Source organism: Medicago sativa, chromosome 3 (assembly GCF_051527215.1).
Source record: "Medicago sativa cultivar Bolivia chromosome 3, Bolivia_mono, whole genome shotgun sequence".
Classification (NCBI taxonomy): domain Eukaryota; kingdom Viridiplantae; phylum Streptophyta; class Magnoliopsida; order Fabales; family Fabaceae; genus Medicago; species Medicago sativa.
In genome coordinates, this window is record NC_140751.1 from 81,433,744 (window position 1) to 81,453,836 (window position 20,093).

Consider the following 20,093-nt stretch of genomic DNA (forward strand, 5'->3'; position numbering starts at 1 on the left):
CGTCGCTTTGAGGGTGGTAGGCAGTGCTCATGTGAAGTTTAGTACCACTGAGTTTGAATAAAGTGCGCCAAAAATTACTCATGAAAACAGTGTCTCTATCAGATACCAAGGACTTTGGAAAGCCATGGAGCTTACACACTAAGTCAAGGAATAAAGTTGCAACTTTAAAGGCAGTGAAATTGGCAGGAAGCATTCCAAAGTGGCCCCCTTTTGAAAATCTGTCAACAACTACCAGAATAACAGTAGAGCCTTGGTAAGATGGTAACCCCGTAATAAAGTCCAACGCCAGGTCCTCCCAAGGGCGCTGAGGTACACAAAGTGGCTGGAGGAGCCCTGCAGGCTTCTGTGGGGTGTATTTTGTGTGACTGCAGTCTGAGCAAGACTGGATGAACTGATGAATGTCGTGGCGCATTGAGGACCAGAAGAAATTCTCTTTAAGACGGCTAAGAGTCTTGGCAGTTCCCATGTGACCTCCTAGGGGAGGCTTATGGAATTCCTCCAGCAGTAAAGAGATAAGAGGGTTGTCCTTGTTCACCCAGATACGGCCTTTAAATAACAGAAGTCTATCAACGAGTTGATAATCCGGTGCCTCTTGCGGACTATGCAACACCTTGTCACGGAGAGTGATGAACTCAGGACTAGTAGAGAGTTCCTTCTTCAAATCTTCAAGAAACTTAAATTGCGGTCCAGTGAGTAGCCAAAAACCCTCTGCTGGCAGTTCATGTGCGCGGGATAATGCGTCAGCAACCAGATTGTGTGAGCCAGCCTTATACATAATGGTATAGTCATATCCTAAGAGCTTAGCAAGGTACACTTGTTGTTCTGGTGTTTGGATATGCTGGTTCATGAGTTCTTTGAGACTCTTGTGATCAGTCATGATGACAAAAGGTCTGCCAAGTAGGTATTGGCGCCAACGTTTCACAGCCGTGGTGATGGCGTGTAATTCTCTGATGTAGGTGGAAGACCGCAACAACTTGGGGCAAAACTGCTTGCTAAAATAAGCGATAGGGTGCTTATTTTGAAGCAGAACCGCGCCCATTCCAGAACCTGAAGCATCCGTCTCAATGACAAAAGGAATGGAAAAATCCGGAAGTGCGAGGACAGGGGCCCTTATCATGGCCTGTTGCAAGGCAATGAAAGCAGCATTAGCTTCTGGATTCCATTGAAACTGGCCCTTCTTTAGGAGTGCAGTAAGGGGGGATGCAATTTTAGCGTAATCTTGGATAAAGCGACGATAAAAGCCTGTGAGTCCCAAGAACCCTCTTAGAGATTTCAAGGAGGAAGGTGTGGGCCAGTCTAGCATAGCTTGGATCTTAGAAGGCTCTGGTTCGACACCCTTGTGTGATACAATGTGTCCTAGGTAGGAAACTTGTTCAACCGCAAAGGCACACTTGGATTTCTTTATATAGAATTTATGTTGTTCTAGCTGCTCAAGCACAAGTCGAAGGTGTTGGAGGTGCTGGTTGAACTGCTGACTAAAGATAAGGATATCGTCAAAAAAGACAAGGACGAATTTGCGAAGAAAAGGCCGGAACAAGTCGTTCATGGTAGCTTGGAATGTAGAGGGGGCGTTGCAAAACCCAAACGGCATCACCAGATACTCATAGTGACCGTGATGAGTGCGAAATGCGGTCTTGGGAATATCCCGGGGGCGCATTCGGATCTGGTGGAAGCCTTGCGCTAAATCCAAGCGAGAGAACCAGCGAGCGTGACCTAATTCGTCCAACAGTTCATCAATTGTTGGGATCAGAAAGCGATCCTTGACAGTCAATGTGTTAAGGGCGCGATAATCAACGCAACAGCGCCATGTACCATCCTTTTTCTTGACCAGCAAAATGGGGGATGAAAATGGACTACGGCTGGGACGAATCAATCCAGATCGCAGCATTTCTTCTACCTGTCGTTCAATCTCCTGTTTCTGATAATGTGGGTATCGGTATGGCCGTAAATTAATAGGATCAGCATTAGTAACCAGATGGATTGGGTGGTCTGTGGATCGGGAAGGTGGAAGTGAGGAGGGTGCGGTGAATAGAGAAGAAAAACGATGGAGGAGCTGCTTAATTTCGGGAGAGTCAGTAGTGTTGGTGTTTGAGGAAGGTGAAGGTTCCAGTGAGATTTGGAAAAAACAGCAGCACGGTTTGTGGAAACGATTCTTTTCATCTGGTTGTTGGTGATCTCAGCGGGACCTAAGCTTGTTTGGCCATGAAGGGTGATTGGTTCAGAATTATGGGTAAAGGAGACGGTGAGATTGGAATAATCTGTTGTAATGGGTCCGAAACTCAGAAGCCAACTGACTCCTAGGACTATATATGCCCCTCCTAAGGCCATGACATGTAAATCAACAGTAAAAGTGTGTCCCTGTATTCCCAATTTAACATCAGAGCAAAGGTGTGTGCAAGGTAATTGGGCCCCATTGCCAACTAGGACAGAAAGCCCAGATGAAGGTAAAGCAGGTAACTTAAGAAAGTGGGCCATTTTTTCCTGGATAAAACAGTGGGTACTGCCCCCATCAATTAAAACAACAACATTATGACCATGGATCTGACCCATAACCCGAATAGTTTGTGGAGCTACCTGACCCGAAAGGGCATGAAGATTGATTTGGTCTGGTGGAGGGTCCGATGCCAATTCCGGTTCGGAATTGTGACCTAGATCAGCTGCGATTTCTTCGTCTGGTGGAATATCAACATCATCATCAGCAATAATCAAAAAACAGCGGGACTTACAACGATGATTTGGTGAGAAACGTTCATCGCAGTTGTAACAAAGGCCGCGTTCTCGTCGGGAAGCCATTTCCGCCGTTGTGAGGCGTTTGAATGTTGTCTTCGACGGTGTCGGAAGAAGCGGTGGAGAGGAAGCGGTGTTGTTGTTGTTGGGCTGAAGGGCCGACGGAGACTGAAAACGAGGACGAACAGAGCGTCTGGCATCGAGCAACTTCTCTTCTTGGAGTTTCGCTAACGCAGCTGCTTGGGAAAAGGAGAGAGGTTGCAGAGCTTGAACCTCACGGCGGATATCGGCGGAGAGCCCAGAAATGAAACAGCTTAACAAAAACGGAGGTGGAAGCTCCACAATTCTGTTTGCCAAACTCTCGAACTCTGTGGGGTAGGAACTAACTGATCCTCTTTGAACCAACTTGAAGAGTGCACCCTTGGGATCTTCATAGAGTGAGGGAGCAAAACGTTGCTCCAAAGCTTGAAGGAAGCCCTGCCAAGTGTGGATCTGGCCGTTGTTGTACATCCACTGATACCAGCTAAGAACCGGACCGTCAAGGTAGAACGAGGCAATTCGGATACGATCAGACTCCGGCGTCTCATGGTAGCAAAGAATTGGGTGATTTTGAAGATCCAACCCATGGTGTCAGAGCCATCAAGACGGGGAATGTCGAGTTTGAGGTGAGGTTTGGATTCAAGGGAGCTCCGGCCCGTAGTACGGTGGGTAGCGGAGTCGCTTGAAGAAGAAGTGGTGGATGAGTTTTCCATGGTTGATAGTTTGGAGATAACAGTGTCAAGTTTGGTGGCAAAGTCGTTTTGTTGGTTTTGGATGGCTGAAACGGCCTCTTCAAGGCGTTCAACCTGGTTGGAGCGAGTGGCAGTCATGGAAGAGAGTAGGCAATGAAAGCACCAAGTTGATAGGGATAGGGATCCTGTATTATGAGGTCAGGATCGTACCTCCAGAATTAAGGGAGAAATTAGAATTGGTATTAATATTTTGTCTGCTTTCTCAGGTGCCAAAGGTCACCTTATATAGCCAGTTACATAACAGAATTGTACTACTACACCAATAGCTAATTGACAGCACATAATTGGAATATAATAAAAGTAAATGACAATGATAAATCCTGGACTATTCTAGAAGCATACTAGAGCCAGCGCAACACAACAATCTCTTCAGTGAATGTAATCATCCCATCCTTGTGGCCTTGAGACATTTCTTTTGGGCTTCATATTCTTGACATTACTAGGCCCAGCAGAATTGCTATCAACTCACCTCTTAAAATGAATGAATTTGTTGTTTAGTGTTCGAACTTTGACTTGCATATACAATGTATTTTTCTACCAATTGATGAGACAATCATTCCCTTTAAAAAATTATCATGAAAACAAGTTTTTTTTTGGCGATCATTCCATATTTTTTTTCTGGTGTTACATTTGTGAATTGTCACCGATATACACATAACATATAAATCGTGATTTAGTCTAATACTACCCACAAACCGATTTGTAAGGTGAGAATTGACCCACTTGTTTAGGTCATCTCTTATTCAATAAGAGACTCTTTAATGAGTTTCCACACGCTCAATACTATTGACTTGGTGTGTAACTATAAATGGTCGGAGTCTGACAGCGAAAACCTAATAGCAAGTGACCTAATATAACTTGGAGATGCTCTCATCCCATCTTAGAAATCGGAAGTGAGCCTAACACAATCTTACAAAACCGACTTGTAAGGAATGGTTGACCCACTTGTTCGGGTATCTCTTATCCGATGTGAGACGTGAGACTTTTTAATAATAAAAAAAGAACAATCCGTATCCACTTATTTTAAATATCCAATGCTATTTTTTTTTATTATAAGTTTCAAATTGAGAGATGAGAAATTATTATTAACATTGGTGACATTAATGATCAATTTACAACTGTCTCAAATGTAATTCAAACTCCATCGCTAAATTAAGAAATGAGATTCAAATATTTTTTCTTATTAAAGTTACAATGTTGTTCTTACCACTAAAAAGTTCCATACTATCAAAGGATCTATGTATTTTTTTTGGGCAAATGTTAACTTGTGCCCTCAAGAGCACATGTTAAAGAACTTATTATAGAAATATACATATCAAAAGCCGTGCAGTCAACTTCTTAAAAATTAAATTATCATGTTTTCTAATGTAAAGTTGCTCATTTTAGATTCCTTAACATGTGCCCTTAGGGCACAAGTTAACATGACCCTTTTTTTTAAAAGGTATCAAAGAATCAATGTTAAGAGTAGTTTATAAATAACATTGACATTGCAATATTCACCGAGACATCTTTTACAAAAGAAAAAATCGCGTGAGTTTTGTTTAAAGATTCCAAATGGAATAATACCTTAAAAATTTGGCATTGGTGAAACATTACGTGAAAAATCTTTGTACTACTACTAACATTTTTTTTTTTGAAAGACTACTAACATTTTTTTATCAATCAAGATCGAGATCCAATAAAAATTCAAAAAGGTCGAGTTTCTCTCTCCTCTATCTTTCTCTCTCTTCAAGGGTCAACCACAGTTCCCCCTCTCTCATCATTCAAAATCCCATTTCTCTCTTTCTTTCCCCCCAACGGCTACTTCAAACTTCCTCTTTCTATCTTCTTACCCCCCCTTCTTTCTCTCATCACTCTCTATCGCCAAAATGAAGCACTTCATGCTTCCAAGAAACGCCACCGCACGCGACGCCGCAACAGAGCTTCCATCTTCATCAAGCCCTAGCACTACCTCCTCCGCCAAATCCAGACCCTCTCGCACCAAACACTCCAAAGAAAACACAGATCCAAACCCCATTGTTCCCTCTTCCCCTTCCCATTCCAAATTGAAGTCTCCCTTACCCCCAAGACCTCCTTCTTCCAACCCTCTCAAACGCAAGCTCGCCTTAGACACCCTCGCTGCCGACAACAATTCTCTCCCGCCGGCAACTTCCGATTCCGGTGTCAAGGTAACAGTTTCCCCCAATTCCTAGGGTTTCAGATCTTGTTCATTTCTCATCCCGTTTCTAATTTTTTATTTCTTCGTCTTTTACAGGTTATTGTTCGGTTGCGACCGTTGTGCAATGTTAATGACCAAGGAGAAGCAAATCCTATAGTTCAGAAGATTTCCGGTGATTCTTTATCCATTAATGGCCACACCTTTACGTTTGATTCCGTTGCCGACGTCGAAGCTACTCAGGTATGTATGGTTTCTATTTTAGTTTCTGCTTAATCTGATTCAGAATTACTAATTACACGCTCCAGTCACTGTTATAAGCAGAAAACCACTTTTTAGATTCATTGTATAACTTATTATGTATTGATCAATATATTAATCGGATACATCAGTTATTTAATGAACTGATTTTTTGGTTATGATAGTGACGAGAGAATGTACTTAATTTTTTGCTTCTGATTCCGTCTTTCAGCTTGATATTTTTGAGCATGTCGGGGTTCCTTTGGTTGAAAATTGTTTAGCTGGTTTCAATAGTTCAGTATTTGCATATGGACAGGTATGTTTATTCTCATATCATTTATTTATTTTCTTATTTTGATGTTATTGTGCTGTTTATGTTATATTTGATGCCGTGTATACACTTTATTTTTTTTTAAATTGATAGACGGGGAGTGGGAAGACGTATACAATGTGGGGGCCTGCCAATTCTTTGGTAGAAGGAAATGTAGCAAAAGAGCAGCAAGGGCTAACACCCCGTGTTTTTGAACTACTTTTTGCACGCATAAACGAAGTAAGCGTTGATTCTACTGATTGTTAAATTATTTGAAGACCGTTTGCAGTTTTTTGTGTTGATTATTGTGTTGTATTTACTGCACAGGAGCAAATTAAGCATTCCGATGAACAGCTTAATTATCAATGCCAATGCTCTTTTCTTGAGGTTGGTTGATTCACTCTAAACTATTTCTTTCAATGTTCCCCACCTTATCATTTTGGTTAGCTTAACAGAAAAATTGTTTTTGCCAGATTTACAATGAGCAAATCACAGATCTTTTGGATCCGAGTCAAAGGAACCTTCAGGTAAGATATAACACTACAGGTTTTAATTATTGTGTGATTGTTTCTCATGTTTCACTGCTTTCTACTTAAACTGATCTTTTGCTCTTTATCCAGATTAGAGAAGATGTCAAATCAGGTGTGTATGTTGAAAATCTGACAGAGGAGCAGGTGTCTACAATGAAAGATGTTACTCAGCTCCTACTGAAGGTGTGATTCATCATATATCATATATTTTCCCAGTCATTGTGTGAATACAAATATTATAACTATCTTATGACATAACTTTGAGCGTCGTATGTCAAACTAGTTTTATCCTGCTATTATGCAGCAGGTCAACTTTTCATACTCTGAAACCCATATAACTCAATGGAAAGCACCTATTCATGATGCTTATTAATTGCCAAAAAATTGTATGGTTTTTTGTGCTATGTAGACCCAAATTATATGAATCTAAATGATTTTAAAATTAAATTCTCAGTGAGCGCGTGTCATTTACTCCTTCACTTGTTTTACTACAATCCACCCTTCATTGTGCAGGGATTATCAAACAGGAGAATAGGTGCAACCAGCATAAATTCTGAAAGTTCCCGCTCACATACTGTTTTTACTTGTGTTGTCGAGTCTCGATGCAAGGTGATGCATTCTTCCCTTATGGCATGCAGATTATAATGTTAATTCATTTAATTTTCGTAACATCAGCAAACTCCTGCTATCATATTACAGAGGAATTCAATTAAGAAAATCTATCCATTCTGAAATTTTGTTTATCTTGTTAACTGTTTCCGTATGGTTTATGATAGAACACTATGGCGTAATTTGATCCATGTAGCCGACCCCACTTAGTGGGATAAGGCTTTGTTGTTGTTGGTTGTTGTTAACTGTTTCCGTAAGAACTTATATTTTGGAGATATTACTCTGCCTAAAGTTGAGCTTTAAATTGATATGTTCAGTTTTTGTTTTTGACAAATATTTCTGGAAGGGGTTTTAAAAAGTAAATTCATATTTGCAGAGTGCAGCAGATGGTGTGAGCAGATTTAAAACTAGTAGAATCAATCTTGTTGATCTGGCTGGGTCAGAACGACAAAAATCAACAGGTGCTGCCGGAGAGCGTTTGAAGGAGGCTGGCAATATTAATAGATCACTCTCACAGCTTGGGTAGGGTTTAGCATGCATTTAGTGTTGAAGATAATTACAAAAAGTGATTTTGGGATGTGAATTGGACTTGTATAATTTTCTAAAGAAAGGCTAAATGAATAATGAAGCTTTAGCCAGAAACACAGAACGCGCCTAATAACATTTTTTGAATCTTCAATAAAAATTCACAAACCACCATGAGACCCAAAATAAACCTAATAACATGTCATCCTGAAGCAGAAGCCTGAATAAATGTTGATAAGGACAATTCAAACCTGATTGTTACAGTTTCTTAATGTCATTTGGCGTTTGGAACAAAAATAATAACAATGGACTTTAAAAGAGGAAAACATGGAAAAGTGACCAAACTATATAATGGCAGAATATGTGGGTGATTTTTGTAATCAATGATCTCTATTGGAGCTGGTTCTTACCGAGGTTAAATTGAACTGTAGGAATTTGATAAATATTCTTGCGGAAGTCTCTCAAACAGGAAAGCAGCGGCACATACCATATAGAGATTCCAGATTGACATTTTTGCTGCAGGAGTCTCTTGGAGGAAATGCTAAATTAGCAATGGTTTGTGCTATTTCACCGGCACCAAGGTAGTATCTAATCTACCAGTCATTTGAAATGTTTTCCTCAGTAATCCTTTTGTATTATGATTTTTTACATGACCTGGTATTCCAGTTGTAGGAGTGAAACTTTCAGTACATTGAGATTTGCACAACGTGCCAAAGCCATCAAGAACAAGGCAGTTGTTAACGAAGTTACGCAGGATAATGTGAACCACTTGCGGCAAGTGATACGGCAACTAAGGGTATATTCTATTCCAGTATTCTCAGTCATGTTTTGATTTTGCCATTCTAGGAAAATTGAAATTCATTTGAACAACTCAGAAGTGTAAAATATCTACAGGATGAACTGCATCGAATTAAAGAAAATGGTTACAATCCGTTGGACCCAAGTGGAGGTCATTCAGCAGCTTGGGTTCGAAAAAGCTTGAACATATTACAGTCTAGCCTTAATAGACCGCCACCATTATGCCGTGTTGATGAAGATGGTGATGAGGAGATGGAGATTGCAGAGGAAGATGTTGAAGACCATGATCAAGTAAATTTTGTATCAGAAAATGACAACAAGATGAACATTGATGATATGGATTTGGTTCAACCCAGTGAGGAGAAAATTAATCCTAGTGTTTCTGGCAGTAAACTTCTGAATAAAGAATCATCCTGTCCTGTGGATGAATCTGACATCGGAGATTTCACTGGTTTTTCAGCCTCTGATCCCTCCAATGATTCTCCCAGTGCCACAATCAATTGTGTCTCACCTGGTGGCCTTAGCATAGTTGCGTGTGAAATATCCCCTAACCTGAAATCCCCAACTCCTAGTGTTTCTCCTAGAATCAGCACCAGCAGGAAAAGTCTTAGGACATCGTCTGGGGTGTCTCCTTCTGAGAATGACGTTCATATCAAAAGTGAATTGGGCATAAAAACTAGCAATCTGAAAAGCTCGTGCACTGCCTTTTCTAGTCAGACCAGTCCAAGTTTCTTTACAAAAACTGAAAATTTAGCAGCAAGCATTCGCCATGGTCTTGAAATTATAGATAGTCATCGTAGTGCAGCTTTGAGGCAGTCATCATATAGGTTTTCCTTGCGACCAAGAGAATCCAGACTAACTGTCCCAGTTGACAAAATTGATGTGGGCGTACAGACCATTCTTGATGACAATGTTGAAGAAGATTCTATTTTGTTCACCTGTAGTAATTGTAAAAATAGAGCACAACTTGATGTCAATGAGACTGACAGTAACTCAAACCTACAGTTAGTACCTGTTGAATGTTCCGGGTCTGCCGATAAGCCAAAGATGCAAGTTCTCAAAGTAAGTGTGAGAGTGCAGGTGCATTTTTCAATATAACTTATTCTTTATGTTAATTATTGATTAGAATTCCTTGTTTTTGTGTTATAGGCAGTAGAGAAAGTCTTGGCAGGATCGATAAGGAGAGAAATGGCACTCGAGGAGTTTTGTGCAAAGCAAAATTCTGAAATACTGCAGCTTAATCGCTTGGTAGATTCCCATGTCCCTTTGTCTACCAACAACCATCTTATTGTTTTCTTTCTTTGTCATTGTGATTTGTGACTGTTTCCCCATGCTGTTTGTAGGTACAACAATACAAGAATGAGAGGGAATGCAATGCCATAATTGCACAAACAAGGGATGAAAAAATTCTCCGCCTTGAGAGCCTTATGGATGGTGTCTTACCCACCGAGGAGTTCATGGACGAAGAGCTGGTAGCCCTTACCCATGAACACAAGGTAGAAATATGTTCTTTTAATCTTTCCCATTTATGAATAGATAGATGCTTATCGTTGATTATTATCATCAGATTTTAAAGGAGAAGTACGAGAATCATCCAGAAGTTTTGAAGATGGATATAGAGTTAAAAAGATTGCAAGATGAACTACAAGAGTATCAAAATTTCTACAAATTGGGAGAGAAGGAAGTATTGATGGATGAAGTACACAGTTTAAGAAGCCAGCTTCAATTTTATATTGATTCTTCATCCACAGCAAGGAAGCAGTATCCATTACTGCAATTGACTGGTTCATCTGAACCCAGTTTGGCAGCAACAACTCTTACTGCGATTCCCGAGTCAATGGAGGAGAGGAATGAGACAAATGAAATTCAAGCATCAGTCAAAGACAGTTTTGAAGTAAAACTTGAACAAGAAAGAATTAAATGGAATGAGGCAGAAAGCAGGTGGATTTCCCTTTCTGAAGAACTGAGAGCCGATCTTGAAGCTAACAGGTCGTTAGCTGAAAAGAGGAAACACGAATTAGATGCTGAGAGGGAGTGTAATAAGGAGCTTCAGGAAGCCATGCATTCGGCTATAGAAGGCCATGCACGACTTTTAGAGCAGTATGCTGATTTGGAAGAGAAGCATGTCCAATTGCTTGCAAGGCATAGAAGGATTCAGGAAGGAATTGAGGATGTCAAGAAAGCAGCTTCCAGAGCTGGGGTAAGAGGTGCAGAGTCCAAGTTTATAAATGCCCTTGCTGCAGAAATTTCAGCATTAAAAGCAGAAAGGGAAAAGGAAAGGCGATTCTTTAGGGACGAAAATAGAGGGCTCCAAGCCCAGTTGAAGGATACTGCAGAAGCAGTGCAAGCTGCAGGTGAACTGCTTTTCCGTCTTAAAGAAGCTGAAGAATCTGTCATTAATGCACAGGTTAGTAACAGATCAGTTTTACTTCCATCTCGCATTATCAATCAAGTGGAATAAATTCGTCCAATAAAAAGTGGCTCCTTCAGTTCATATACTTTCACTACTATTTGATGCTTTCTGATTATTTGCTCCTTCCACCTTCCTACTTTTCATCTACTCCAGCATTATTGTTTTCTTCAAAGATGTCTGTTTCCTTTGAACATATAACTTCTGAGTTGTTATTTCCTTCCCATTGGTGACTATTGAACATATAAAGTTTCTCTTGTGTTGTTATTTGTATATTAGTTTTTGCTAGTAATGGTGACTTTTATTTAAAGAGCTGGGTTATTTTCATTTGAGCTTGACTTTTACATATCATTTGCAGAAACGGGCTATGGATGCAGAGCAGGAAGCTGCAAAGGCTTACCAACAAATTGATAAGTTGAAGAAAAAACATGAGAAGGAGGTTGTATCACTTAATGAGCTTGTTTCAGAAGCACGTTTGCAGAAGAAATCGGTACCACCAGTTTATGATGATGTTGTCATGCCCAATTATGATGATGACTCAAAGGAGCCACACTGTGTTAGTGAGTTTGAGCCTTTTAATAATATTGCTGAAGATGGTGAGCTCGCAAAATTGGCAGAACCATCCTGGTTCTCTAGTTACGACAGATGCAATATATAAATCATCATTCTGTGACGTTTTGTATTGCTTTGTTGATATGTTTTGATGAAATGATTGTATTCTTTCGTTCTTACTCTTTGTGAGGGCATAAATGAGTTTGTATCCCCCCCATATGTCTATTTCATTTACTGTAAAGCCTAATCGGAATCGGCGGATTGTCGATTACAAAGTGTTGTATGTCTTTGAAGAATCAAGATCCTCAGGTGTGTACTGGCTTTTGACATTGATGAACTACGAGGAAACATTAGGCCTTCTGTCACACATTTTTCCTGTTATTCTTGATTCCATTTTGATAAAGTATTATTAATAAAATTTTTGTACTCTTTCAGTATAGCATATGCATTTCTAAATATTGTTACTTTTACTTTTGCCGCCGGAAATATGAAACAATTGGTCCAGCATGTTAGAAGCAGCCCCTTCTTTGATAATAAGTCAAACAGTATTTTCCTTTTCCCTCGAAAATGAGTGGGATTAATTAGATATGAGTGGGATTAATTAGACCTGAACACCACTAAAAGGGATACAAAAGGTAAGAGGATCTATTAAAGCCTGATTTTAAACATTACTAGTATAGTGACCCGTGCCAAGCACGGGGAAATAAAAAACTTTTTTGATCAGATGTAGAGATTTTATATTATGTTATCTTAAAGTTATAAGTGTGGTTATAATTTAAATTTGTCATGGAAAAAAATATCATCTTAATTTTGTATATATTTTGAAATATCTAAACGACGCACATAATGATTAAAGTATTTGTATTTATAATCATAAAATATATTTGTAGTATAACGGTTGCTCATTGTTAAACTTGGCATATATAATATTTTTGCAAAAAATACGACGACGTACTGTATATTATTTGTTGACATAACGTATTATATTAATCATAAAAACTAAAATATTTGTATTTTTCTTTTATAAAATAGTCAGCGTCAGATGTAGACACCCAGTACGTGAATGCAAGCGTTAGAATTTTTACGGGTGTGTATAAATATAGTTCGTGCTACACAAACGCTGATTGTTATTTGCTTTTATTTTTTTACAATATCAATGTTCTAATGTAAATATTGTATTTTAGGGTAACTACTATGTAAAAAAAAAAAAAGTCTCATGGTTGTTACACCTGAAAATGCATCAATTAAAAGTCAATTGCAGGAGGATCTGCTTATATAGAAATTGCATGTCCTGTAATGACCAGCACAGCTTACAACGAATTCAAAAGAAAATACGACTTACAAACAGTACACAACTTTAGTTTTCTCAGTTATAGCAACAACAATTCTAAAACATAACCAATGATCATACGTTTTGAAAAACTTCACGATACACAACATTTGTGGCCTCCTTGCAAACATTATTATCTTCATCCAATATGAGCAACTTCAAACCTTTTCTAGAAGTAAATCGAGAGACATCGACATAGAGTTGTCCATGCGTGAACACTAGGAAGATAAACTCTCACTCGAGATAAAGATTGACCTTGACTTTTATTAATCGTCATTGCAAAACAAAACGTCAATGGAAATTGCCTGTGCCTGAATTTGAAGGGTAGTCCTGGATCACTCGGAATAAGATTCATCCGGGGAATGAATATCCTGGTACCTGACCTTTTTCCTGTAATGACTGAAGCAACTATCGTGCTCTTCCCAAAATGAGTAACTGTCAGCCTCGTACCATTACACAGTCCATTGGCCTGATCGATGTTTCTCATAAGCATAACTGGGCATTCTACCCGTAGTTTTAACCGATGATTTGGAATTTCAAAGCTCTTAATACTGTTAAAAAATTCCGGTGTGAACCACTCGCTCTTGACATCAGAATTTTTGTTCGATCGACAAACAGAATCAGAGCTTAAATACTCTTTCTCTTCACCTGGAATCAGTGACATCATAAATTCGTTAACATGCTCAACTGAATCCAGCGTTGGTGCGAGTATCCCCCTTTCTTTGAAAAAGAGCGGGTCACCAAGGTTATCATTCAAATTGGGATATACAAAGTCTATTAGTGACATCAACAGATTTGTTGCCTCGAACGCAAATCTTTGGGAATTTCTACCTTCATTTCACCATTCTCATCCGAATCATCGCTGTCGTCTCCAATTGAGAGTATCCACTTGCCAAAATTAGCAATTTCTTCCTGCTCTGTAGGTACCGAAGATGCACCCAATCTCATATTAACATTGAGCCTCAACACATTACAATAAGCTCATATCTTTGATGAATTGATTGATGCATCAACAATATCCTGTCTCGATCCTTTTCAGACAACATCCAATATCTGCCTGAAATCACTACCTAAAACTACCATCGTTCCGCCAAAAGGTCTAAACTCGTTGAGGGGATCATTCTTGGACATGATATCACACATCGATCGATCGACTGCCTCAAAACACCATCGGTGCATCATTGGAGCCTCGTCCCAAATTATCATCTTTGCAGCACGCACCAGGTTTGTTATATGACTATTATTATCCATGGTCAGCGATGATGCCTCATTAATCTCAACAGGGACTTTGAGCGTTGAGTGTGCGGTTCTTCCAGCTGGTAATAGAAGAGCCGCTATACCGCTGGATGCAGCATTCAAAACAATTAACCCCTTCGATCTAACAACATCTGACAATGTTTTCTATATAAAGGTTTTTGTAGTACCACCGTAACCATATAAGAAAAAGAAACCACCGTCGTCAGAACCAACAGATTCCATGATCTTGTCATGCACACATCATTGTTCATCAGTCAACATCTGTAACATATCAGCGTGTGTCTTTGCCATTTCATCCTTGTTGTAATTTAGCTCATCAACGATAAGCTTTTTTGTGAAGGTTGGCATGTCTGCTGCGTTTGGCCTGGGCATAGATTTGAAATCAGTTAGCGACCGTTCATTTTCCTGAAGCAACATTTCAATTTGAATCAAACACAGGTTCTTCAAGTCATTGTCACCGATACGCATATCTTCATATTAAATATAAAGTCACAAAATTAATATTAACACATTTGCATGGATATGTGTGCATGTTGAAGAGAAAGAAAAAAATTAGCTTTATATGAGAAGCCTTTATATTTAAACGTATCATTACGTGTTGAGACATGCATATTTTCACTAATGTCTTTGACATAAAAACTAAAATGATAGGGAAAATTGTAGCCTCTTGTGGGTAGACAGTGTAAATTTTTCGAATTATATGCAATGCAATGAAAATAATGATATTAAAGTTACAACTCAAACTCTTAATAGATAAAAGCTTCTTTCACCTTAACTCAAACTAAAAAAAAAATAAGCTTATTTGTAAAGGATTGATTTAAGTCATTAGGAACTGATACAAAATGATGTCATGAATGGAAACTAATCTAGATAATGTGAAAAGTTAACCAATTAAAGAACATATAATGTGAACAAATTAATCATGATATACATTGTTGAAATCTATATACCTACTTTGTTAGGTAGCCTGGAATTTATCACCGTTTTACTTAAGCTTATATTTTCTTACGTGCATACACTCATATTTAAATTCTCTCTTTCTATTCTATATATTGTTGTATAAACTTATTCTCATCAAATAAAAAATATTCAATAGTGTATTTGTTAATTTTTTCTGAAAGACTACTGTGTTTGTTTATTATTACTACTTAAATAGATAAATATATTTATGGAGACAGGCACACAATACTTTGAGCATGAGTATGTTAACCATTTTTTTTAAACCATGCCTTTTTAACCGTGCACTGCACGGGAAAATAATATACTTTCTTGATCAAATGTCTTGATTATATATCATGTATCTTAAAGTTGTAAGTATGATTATAAACCAAATTCGACATCAAAAAAAATCATCTTAATGTGATATATATTTTGAAATATCTAAATATTGTATATAAGGATCAAAGAATTTGGATTTAAAATTATAAAGTATATTCGTGTATAAAATGTATTCATTGTTGAACTTAGCATGTTTAATATATTTTCAAAATTATGTTGACCTACTGTGTATTACTATTTGCAACATAAACATATTATATTAATCATAAAAACTAAAATATTTGTATTTTTTTATAAATAGTCAGTGTTTGACGTAGATACCCAACAAACGACAACAAATGTTAGATTTTTAATGGGTGTGTATGAATATAGCTTGTGCTACACAAATGTTGTTTGGTTTTGTTTCCGTTTTTTACAAAACCAGTGGTTTAATGTCTATTACTTTGATAATTAAAGAACACACTATCGTTACATACCAGACAGTACAAAGGAGGTCAAAACAAAGCAAAAAAAATCTCATGGTTGTTATACCTGAAAAGTGCATCAATTAGAAGTTAATTGCAGGAGGTACTGCTTATATAGAGTTGCATGCCCTGTAATGAAAATTACACATACAATGAAAAAAAAAGTCAGACTATACCTTGAAAATGAGCCTATGAGGGGTAATAGGTCAGGCTCATGCCTATAATTTTTGAAGTAGGGAAGGCTTATGCCTTACAAAGCTCGGCCCGGCCTAACCCATTTCAACCTCTAGTATAGGTCATAAGTATAATTCCCTTGTAATTTTCCCATTTTTGTATATCTCTCTCATTCTTATAGACCAGATCCACTCATTCGACATTTTCTTTGACCTCGTGATTTTGTTAAAAAATTTGGTGAGCTACCCCATCCCTCTTTCTCCTAGTATTTTATACACTTCAATTGGTATGTTGTCATGTCAGACTTCCTTGTCATTACTCATCCTTTTCAAAGTTTTTTTCCCCTCATGTTCTTGGATCTGACAAAAATAGTTATAGTTTTAAATCCTCCTCTCCAGTGTTTAACCAGTTAGAGACGGTAAGATCTCATTCCGTTCATTAAATAAGTTGCGGAAGTGATTCTTCCATATATTCTTTATATCTCTTTCCTTCATCTCTAATACACTTCACTTGATCCAAATCTCGTATCTTTATTTCTCATCCCTTAGCAAGACTATATATAGATTGTACTCACTCCTTGGTGCCTAAGTAATAGTATTGGTGTAACCCATCCAAATCTTGTGCAATTGCTTCATTCAATCCATTTTTTCCCCTTTCTTAGCTCTATTATAATTTTCCCAAAATTTGGCCCTTTTACACATAGATGTACTCTTTAAAACATTCCATTTTGATTCTCTTTTTACTTTGAACACTTTTCTCAACCACCAATATTATTTGCTCCTAGGTCCAAAACATTTTGATTATCCTAGTGTCTATTCTTCTACTTTTCTAATCTCATATTCCATCTTACCCCACATATCACTTGTGTTTCCATGTAGCTTCGTGAAACTTCCCATTAAAATAATGTGTTGGAAAATACTTTCATTTTCACCCTATAAATGTCATCACTTAGCTTATCATGGGAGTCTAACTGCGTCTTCTTATATTCTCTCTCCTTTTAACCTTTACATATGTAACCAATAATCTATGTTAGATAGTCAAACTCACTCCAGGTAAGACTTTATATTCCAAACAAATCTTTTTGTTATATTTCATAGTAAGAAATAAATTTATCTGAGAACATGACATCTCAATGTTTGATCAAAAGTCAACATACAATTTGTGATGAATTTACCGTTTGCATTTAACTCCCCAATGTCATACCACCCATGCACACCTTAAAAACTTCTTGAAACACTATCGGCCCTACATGTCCATTTAGATCCCCTCCTAGGTAAAATTTTCTCCTACTGGAATATCCTAAATGAAGTATTCTAAATATTTCGAAAAACTAACTTTAAGATATTCTTCCAACACTACAAAAGATGTGTGATGACTAATAACATTAAAGATGTATTGTTTCCTTACAAATTTTAGGGTTACGATAAGGTCTCATATCTATTTTACATTCATAATATCAGTCTTCCACTCATTATCCACGATAATTCCTATCTCATTTCTCGATCTAACTTTATAATTTGTCAGTGTACCAATGCTAACATCTAATTCTTTCGCTTTTTCACTCACCCCACTTGGTTTTTTGTAGGCACACAAAATTAATCTTTGCATAGTCATAATGTCAACTATTTCCATATTTTTTCAAGTAAGAGTGACTATATTCTATATTCGAAAATGGATTCTACTCTCAGATACAACTTCTACCTGTTCATAAAGAAAAGGAAATCCTTACTTATTTTTCACTGCATCTAGATGACAATGTAGAGAACTTTGCTCATTTGACAATGTACTTGAGCTAACAAAATGTGTTGCTTATAGGCATTAGTGGGTTTGTCTGTTTTAGACCCAGTCTAATGGTGGATCCTTTTATTATTAGTTTCAAGTAAGAGTGACTATATTCTATATTCGAAAATGGATTCTACTCTCAGATATAACTTCTATCTGTTCATAAAGAAAAGGAAACCCTTACTTATTTTTCACTGCATCTAGAGGACAATGTGGAGAACTTTGCTCATTTGACAATGTACTTGAGCTAACAAAATGTGTTGCTTCTAGACATCGAGTGTTACTTATAGGCATTAGTGGGGTTGTCTGTTTTAGACCCAATCTAATGGTGTATCCTTTTATTATTAGTTAAGTTTGATATATTATTATTTTTTATTCTTCAATTTTGATTATTATAAAATTTATTTTTTTACTAAAATTTTAAAGGTTAATGTTCAAATTATTTTTTTGGTTCATATTAGAGACACCCCAAAATGAATGTGATACGAAGAATTCATATCTTCTCCAAAAAGACTCATAACTTGAGATGGATGGGATACTTAATAAGACTAATCAAAAGGGGATTTAGAATCTTCTTAGTTTATGACATTTAAAATGTTTTACTCTATCATAATCATATGAGATATTCGACTATTTTGAGAAATTGTGAATTAATTGATATTAACACAAACTTTATCATACTTATTTGTCACATTTACTACTACATGTGTTTTATATTTTTTTTTTATGCATTTCAGTATAAAACGAATATTCTATAATAGATTTTGTAACTAAAAAATGTATAAAATTAATATAACCAGTTATCAACAAAATTGAAATTTTAGACTTGAGGTATTTTATATTTTTTATAAATAGCATGTGGACAAATAAATGATTATATATTTTAGACTTGAGGTATTTTATTTCAAATTCATGCTTTTTGTAATATAAACTCCAAATGAAGAGATTTTTGTTGTAACTAAACGGTTCAACGGTTTAAAATTATATGTTTAAAGAGGTAATGGCCGAAGTCGAGTTTTTACGTTAAAGATATTCCGGTCTTATTTCATTTAGAGGAAGTCATTCAATTTGATATCTACTTAATTAGCAATTAGAGAGACAAATTAATACAAACAAATAATAAACAATATTATAAATAAATACTACACATTATAATTTTTTTTTTGAAAGGCTACACATTATGATATATAATTATATAGGGCATGTAAACGAAAAATTATAGGATTCGTACATGTAAAATTATAGCTAATTGCCTATATCACATTGAAATGAGGATACGCACATTGAATTATAGATTCAAAAAAAATTCAGTGATGTAGATGAAAAATTATATACCGTAACTATATATGGCATGAAACATTAATTACCTAATGTGGTATTACACTAAATAAGGGAACTCGTTAATTCCGTAAAAAAAAAGATCTCATTAAAAGATCAAGATTTTGTATCTTATTAAGAATTCGTACATTGATTTTTTTTGTCTTTACGAACGCGTCTCAAAATACAAAAAAAAGAGAGGAGACATCGGACAAAGAAATTAGACTAATGCTATAATTTTAAACGGAAAAAATAACTAAATAAATCAACCACATGATTTGACCATTGATACTCCAAGTTTCTTGATGTGAATGAGAGATATTAGGATCGGGTATCATTTATATTGATCAAAAAAATATATAAAAACAAACAAACAGATGAACAAAAAAACGATCTAATGTAAAAGCAGATATAAAAATATAAAAATAAAAAACAATCGAGGTCAAACAACCTTATTGCTCATTAGAACCATCTCCAAGGAGTAAGGAAGTTTGTCCTTGTTAATATCTCTCGCAAACCAAAACCGGACAACTTGTACCCTGATATTCCAACTTTCTTTCAAATGGGATATATCAGAAACAAAGTCGATCTTTGGAGACATTTGATTATAGAGAGAGATACGAAGATGACGCAAATAAAAAGAAACGAAATAGAAAGAAAGACAACTGCATAATTGGAGTTGTGATGTGAATAAGCTGTTGGCCAACATGTCTAATTTATAGTTGATTTTTCAGGACAATTTCGTAAAATAACAATATTTAATTTGAACTGATATTTTTTTTTTTTTAAGAAATTTGAGCGCATATCTTAGCTATTAAACAAAATACATTAATTTTTATTTGTT

At 36.7% G+C, this 20,093-nt stretch overlaps 1 protein-coding gene and 1 pseudogene across 1 annotated transcript; one reads left to right on the forward strand and one right to left on the reverse strand.

The window, feature by feature from the left end:
* Window positions 1-5,367: 5,367 nt before the first annotated feature.
* On the forward strand, window positions 5,368-12,089 carry LOC146940837 (kinesin-like protein KIN-12B). The gene is made up of 16 exons (XM_085754590.1): window positions 5,368-5,686; window positions 5,773-5,916; window positions 6,146-6,229; window positions 6,338-6,463; window positions 6,551-6,610; window positions 6,697-6,750; window positions 6,844-6,936; window positions 7,267-7,362; window positions 7,739-7,884; window positions 8,319-8,468; window positions 8,554-8,683; window positions 8,782-9,747; window positions 9,835-9,933; window positions 10,029-10,181; window positions 10,253-11,092; window positions 11,454-12,089. Exons 1-16 carry the CDS (start codon window positions 5,387-5,389, stop codon window positions 11,751-11,753), a joined length of 3,741 nt encoding a protein of 1,246 aa, XP_085610716.1. The 5' UTR covers window positions 5,368-5,386; the 3' UTR covers window positions 11,754-12,089.
* A 963-nt stretch (window positions 12,090-13,052) lies between these two features.
* On the reverse strand, window positions 13,053-14,702 carry LOC146940838 (uncharacterized; annotated as a pseudogene).
* Window positions 14,703-20,093: the final 5,391 nt, after the last annotated feature.